The 6,723-nt window shown below is 34.4% G+C and overlaps 2 protein-coding genes and 1 pseudogene across 2 annotated transcripts; all 3 read right to left on the bottom strand.

Annotated features, from left to right (window-relative positions):
- Nucleotides 1-406: 406 nt before the first annotated feature.
- LOC109103611 (olfactory receptor 2T10-like) lies at nucleotides 407-1,372 on the bottom strand. Its single transcript, XM_019116988.1, has one exon. It carries the CDS (start codon nucleotides 1,370-1,372, stop codon nucleotides 407-409), a length of 966 nt encoding a protein of 321 aa, XP_018972533.1.
- A 1,934-nt stretch (nucleotides 1,373-3,306) lies between these two features.
- Nucleotides 3,307-3,864, bottom strand: LOC109103609 (annotated as a pseudogene).
- A 1,399-nt stretch (nucleotides 3,865-5,263) lies between these two features.
- On the bottom strand, nucleotides 5,264-6,214 carry LOC109103608 (olfactory receptor 52K1-like). The gene has a single exon (XM_042738851.1). It carries the CDS (start codon nucleotides 6,212-6,214, stop codon nucleotides 5,264-5,266), a length of 951 nt encoding a protein of 316 aa, XP_042594785.1.
- Between the last annotated feature and the right edge of the window lie 509 nt (nucleotides 6,215-6,723).

The raw sequence follows: 6,723 nt of genomic DNA, 5'->3' as shown, positions 1-6,723 counted from the left end.
AACACCCAGTTTACTCATATTTATATTAAGACAATTACTGGTGGAAAAACTCATCTTCTCTAAAAAATAAAATGGTAGAAATATGTTGTTAGTCTGATCAGAACATTTACAGAATAACAAGGAAATAGGAAATATCTGCAAAATAAACATGACATACTCCCAGAAAAAAAAAAATGTCAAAAGTTGTGACTGGGGTAGTACCCTTTCAAAAGGTACTAATATGTACAGTTTAGATACTAATATGTTCTCTATAGGTAGGATTATATACCTTATAAGGTACTAATATTCATATATTTAGGGTAAAATAAGTTACAAAGATGAACCTTCGAAAGGGTACTGTCACAGTGACAGATTTTGTACCTTTTTTTGAGTGTGTATAATGTAAACTACACAACACTGAAATATTTTAGGCTCTCAGCATGGTCATCTGCATGCTAACTTTTCTCTGTCTCAGTTTCCTCCTTAATGCATCTTTGATATCTTTGGTTCTGAAGCAGTATATCATTGGATTGACAACAGGTGGAAGCAGATTGTACCACATAGTTAACATAATCCGAAGGTCAGGAGTGAATGCAGCTGTCAAATCAAATGTAAAGACAACACATCTGGGGACATAATACAGAAAAACAATAAAAAGCTGAGGAGTGCAAGTGGATAATGTCTTATATCGAGCCTGAATGTCTGAGATTTTGAAAACAGATGTGAAGATGGCGATAAAAGAAAATATAATAAAAGTCAAAGGGCTCAAAAGAATAAACATGGCACATGAAAATGCAAACAGCCTTTTCTGTTTTATGTCTCGACAAGAGAGTTTAATTACTGCATTTCGTTCACAATAATTTTGGGTTATTATGTTAGAATTGCAGTAGGGCTCATCGAAGGCATGATAAACAATGATTGCTATCAGAGGTATGAGCATTGCCCAAATCATGCTACATACAATAAAAACAGTCTTGTTTGTAATAAGGACACAGTATCTCAGTGGGTTACGTACCGCAACAAACCGATCAATGGCCACTAACAGTAAGACAAAAGCGTTAATGCTTCCTAAGTAGTGAACAAGAAACATCTGCACAAAACAACTATGAAATGATATAGTGTTGATACTGAAAAGATATTTTGCAATGGCTTTAGGCAGCGTGATGGTTCCAAAAGCAAGATCAGACACTGCAAGAATACAGTAGATGAAATAGGTGGGTTTCTGAAGGCTTCTCTCATAAGCAATAAATGCAATAATAAATATATTTCCTCCTGTTAGAGTCAAGTAGATAAAGAACAAAAGGGTGCCCACAGCTCCATAATACTGTGGATGGAGTCCTGGAAATCCCAGCAGGTAGAATTCAGTAAAGACAGTGACATTTGTGAGGGTCATGATTCTAGAACAGCTTTGCAGTTACCAACTTGTGTACGCTACAAGAAAAAGAAAAAAGGACAACAAAGCTAAAGTGGAAATCATATATAATGACATCAAAACTATATATAAAAAATATTAAGGAATATATAGCCAAGTTGAACCATTTTAGGCCCAGATGTGATTAGCATAGCTGTGTAATGCAAAACATAAATAGTAGCCTAATTGTTTAATCTTGTATTTTCTGGATTCCAAGCATTTACCATAGATATAGAACAAATGAAATGATACCTTCTGTATCAGTGTCCATCAGATAATGACAGTCGCTGTTTTTCATCTCTCACATAAGACAAAAGAAACCTCCCACACAGTGACATATTGTTTGACGGGTCTCGTGTGTGACCACTTAAGCTTTGTTTCTGACAAAACGTTTTTTTGTTTGATTGTGTCCATTGGCTAAATTTATATTTCAAAAGATGTGGAATTATCTCTAATAATCGTTAACTAACTAGATGAACTGAAAGTTTAATTAAATGTTTTTTAGTTAAAACCCTGAACCATGTTTTTGTAAGATGATTGTCACTAGCTGAGAAAACACTAAAGCCATGAAACACAAGATATGACAACAAGATATGAATATCTGATCATCTATCTGACAACAATATACTAAAATCATGGGTCTAATATGCTTGGAAGCTCTGTAGAAGATATTTGGCCTGGATCAGTGGTCCCAAAACTAGAGACTATAGATATATATATATATATAATAGAAATAAAGATAGATTGTTAGTCTTGTTGATCTCTGGGCAGTATAATGCACAATATGGACAGATCTTTTTCTTAACTATATGAAACACTTAATATAGGGGTTAGTTGTCTTATATTAATATTTAAAACATAAATATGAGATATTTGGGGACCAAAGACAGGCTTGTGTAATCGCACAGAGAATAACATTTTAATAAATAAAACATTTAACATAAATGTCTCATTAAAGAGGTAAACAGTCAAATAAAATAGTATAAAGCTGAATAATAATTTCTACACATCAGTGTTAATAAAATATCTTGTAATTATATATATATATATATATATATATATATATACACAGACACAGACACACACACACACACACACACACACACACACACACACACACACACACACACACATATATATATATATCTGAAAAGTTCAGATGCAAAAGCCTCTAAGTGACGTTTGAAAATTTTTTCTTAGTATTTTTCTCAGGCTCCTATGTGTGGATTCAGTCACATTAATGGCAATGAACAGGTTCCTGTCGTTGCTATTACAGTAAAGTGAAATAACTGAACATAAAGATAGGAGCCTGAGAAAAAAGTTATTTTTAGAAGAAAATTTCAGATGGCACTTAGAGGCCATGAATATAGTATTCAATAATACTGGACCAGTTAGTTTCTTTTTAACTAAGACTGGCCTTTGCATTACCTCTACCTGTTTTTTTCTTAAAGGAGACATATTATGCCCATTTTTTACAATATGTAATATAAGTCTCTGGTGTCCCAAGAATGTGTCTGTGAAGTTTCAGCTCAAAGCACTCCACCGATCATTTTGAGTGGAAGTAGAGACAGGCTGTTTTTTGGGCCTGTCTCTTTAAATGCAAATGAGCTGCTGCTCCCCGCCCCCTTTCCAGAATAGAGCTACTTACAGCTCTGACCTGCTAAAACATCTGTTTTGGTTCAGACTGAAATCATGTGTTTTAAACCATATGAGTTTAAAGTTGTGATACACGGTTTTCTACGTTTTTTTTTTTTTTTCATGTGAGTACTAAACTAAGTTCTCATTCACACGCAAGTTTATGTTAAAACACACGAGTTACAAAAACAGACGATTATGTCTGTGAAGGTAAACAGCTGGGAAATAAATTGGATGTTTATTTTAGATCTGTGTGGCAGCAGCAATATACAGTAAATAAATCAATAAATCCATTGCTCTGTTGTCTCCAAGAGAGTGACTCCAAATAACTGCAGCATGTTTGCTATCCAAACACATGCACACATAACAGCAATAGTTGAATTTTTAATCAGGGTGATATGATATCTGATATCATGATATCTGAGAGGATTGCATATAGCTATGAATCGATCGAGAACCTTTGTGGCATGAGAAATGAATTTGTAGATCCTAGAAAATGGACAAAATACATCTGCGTGAAGTAGGCGTTGAATGATATGATTTTGTCAGCCATCCTGAACATTGCAATGACTCTTGGGTAGGTCGTCGTTCCAAGTGGAAGATCTGCCATTGCGAGGTTACAGAAGATTAGGTAGGTTGGTTTCTGAATGCTTTTCTCATACATTACAAAGACAATAATGATTCATAACTGCAAGAGGAAGGTATAAGATGAAAAACAAGACTCCTACAAGTCTGTAATATTCAGGAGGGAGTCCAGCAAAACCTTATAGAACAAATTTGGCGAAGACCATTGAGCTTTTTGTGTTTTGGTAGGTTCCGTCATTGCTGCCCGACCCCATCTGGAGAAATTAAAAGTGAAAACCATTTCTGCATGAATACAATCTGTACATAAAAAAGATACTACACAGACAAACAGTGTACATTTAAAGGATACTGCACTGTGTATCTTTAGTCAGATGCATTTACATGGTGGCTGTGCCTCAGATGAAATCAACAGAAACGGTCTGTAAAGGTGTGAAACAGATGGCCCATTCAGTTAGAATATCAAAGGAACAGTATTTCTCAGAAACTTTTTGTAGACTGCAGGATCTCCAACGGGAGGTCCAGCATGTACCGTTTGTAGACCTTTTGTCTTCATGTGTACAGTTCTGTCTCATAGAAAGAACTTTGGGAGAAGCTATGAAGAATCTAGGGAGAAGCTAGGACTCAAGGTTTAAGATATTTTGAAAACAACATGCTAACATCGCTGTTGAAGACCTCCTACACTGTTACCTTCAATATATTCTTCTCCCCACAAGAACTCTGGTCTAGCTTACTTACCAAACCAATTATAAAAAAAATACACAATGGTGAGCCACCCAAACCACTGCTCAGCCAAATACAGCAAAATCTAACAATTCTTACAGTCTTCCTGTCAGAGAACCAGTTTATACAGATAAAAAAATAAAAGTCATTAGCTTCTTAATGCCAAGTACATTAGTATACTATATGCATATTAAAGTATGAATATGTGTGACTAAGTTTGTTATGCAGGATTTGGCCTTTCCCTCCCTCTCCCACTTATACATATTCAGTATACAAATTTTAGGATTTTCTACATTGTTTGGATCAGAAATTATGGCAACTATCAAAATGATCTTGTGTTTAAGAAAATCTTGTCATCCTGCTTTACAGTTTCACTGTTTTAATAAAAACCTGTGCCTCAATGTGTTGAATGTATATATACATATCCCATGACAGAAGAATATATTTACAGAAGCAGTACACTTTATTTTTAGTCATATTCCAAGGCAGGAACAGAAATTGCATTAGCTATATTAATTTACATTTCATTCCAATTTCCACGTTCACCTTCAGCTCTCTTTCACTATATTGTACAATATAATACCTGATAATGACTTTACTATTAAAAGTTGACTAGATGAGTAAATGTGTTTTCATGAATGAAAGATACCTTCGAAATTAAATGAAGATCATAACTAAACTATACAACTGAGTCAGTTCTCTGTGTAGTATCTACACCTTTTTTTCCAAAAAAAAAGGGGGGGTGGCAATAAATAAACTTACTGAAAAAAATTGTTTGCACATCAGCGAAAATATACATTATTTTACAGATATGTCATTGATTCTCATTATGTGTAAGACCAGCCAGAATTACAATTATATAAATACATAAACAGGGCAAAGTGTAAACAATACTCTCTACTGTATTAAAGCAATTTCAATATTTTTAGAGCATCATATTTGCATGTTCACTTTTCTATCTCGAAATTTTTTCTTTAATACATCTTTGATTTCTTTGGTTCTGAAGCAGTAAATCACTGGATTGACAACAGGTGGGAGAAGACTGTACCACATGATTAGCATAACCCGAATCCCAGGTGAGATCGCTATTGTCACATCATGCACATAAACAACACATCTGGGCACATAGTACAGACAAATGATAAGTAGTTGAGGAGTGCAAGTTGAGAATGTTTTATAACGGGCCTGAACATCTGAGATTTTGAAAACAGTCGTGATGATAGCAATAAAAGAAAATATAATAAAAATCAAAGGGCCCAAAAGAACAAACATGGCACCTGAAAATGACATAAACCTTTTCTGGCTTACATCTCTACAAGACAGTTTAATTATCGAATTTTGGTCACAGTAATTTTGGGTTATTACATTAGAACCACAGTAGGGCTCATCAAAGGCATGATAAACAATGACTGTCAGCCATGAAATACAGATGATCCAAATCACTGCACATGCCAATAAAATAGTCTTATTTGTAATAAGGATACAGTATCTCATTGGGTTACACACTGCAACAAACCGATCAATGGCCATTAATAGCATTAGGAAAGAGTTAACAGACCCTAAGTAGTGAACAAAAAACATCTGTACAAAGCAGCTATAAAATGATATCTCACTGCTATTGAAAATGTATTTTGCAATGGCTTTAGGCAGCGTGATGGTTCCAAAAGCAAGATCAGACACTGCAAGATTACAGAAGATTAAATAGGTGGGTTTTTGAAGACTTCTCTCAAAAGCAATAAATGAAATGATAAAGAAATTTCCTCCTGCTAGTGTCAAGTAGACAAAGAACAAAAGGGTTCCCACGGCTCCATAATACTGTGGATGGAGTCCTGGAAATCCCAGCAGGTAGAATTCAGTAAAGACAGTGACATTTGTGGGAGTCATCACTCTAGAACAGCTTTGGAGTTACCTGATACAAATTCACTGAAATATAAAATCAATTTTAAAAAACAATGACAATTACACAAGCATTTGACTGTCAATTCAAAATAAAACAACATATAAAAGTTTACATTTCAACGTCTGAAATAAAATTCTTCACAGATTATATTGATAATCTATCATTCACATACATTGCCTCCATGGAAACTATTCTGATGTAATAAGCATAATCTGTTAAAATTGCATTATTTTGAGTTTGATGGAGAAGATTCACAATCACTAACTGTATTAATCCACAAACAAAAAAACCCCCCTTTCTCTTTGTGTGTCCATCTAACAGTGCTATACACAGTCACCGTTTATCAAGATTAATAAAGACTAAAGGCACCTCCCACAAATCGACGTTTTTTTTTGGAGTTTCTGCTGTCTCATTAATTCATGATTATCTTATGAACAGTTTGATTTCTTTGACATTAACATGCTTGGGTCCTTGCCATCAGTGTTGTCACAAA

The sequence above is a fragment of the Cyprinus carpio genome, chromosome B15 (genome assembly GCF_018340385.1).
Source record: "Cyprinus carpio isolate SPL01 chromosome B15, ASM1834038v1, whole genome shotgun sequence".
NCBI lineage: Eukaryota > Metazoa > Chordata > Actinopteri > Cypriniformes > Cyprinidae > Cyprinus > Cyprinus carpio.
The sequence above is the reverse complement of the archived record's forward strand: the minus strand, read 5'-3'. Positions and strand labels throughout refer to the sequence as shown.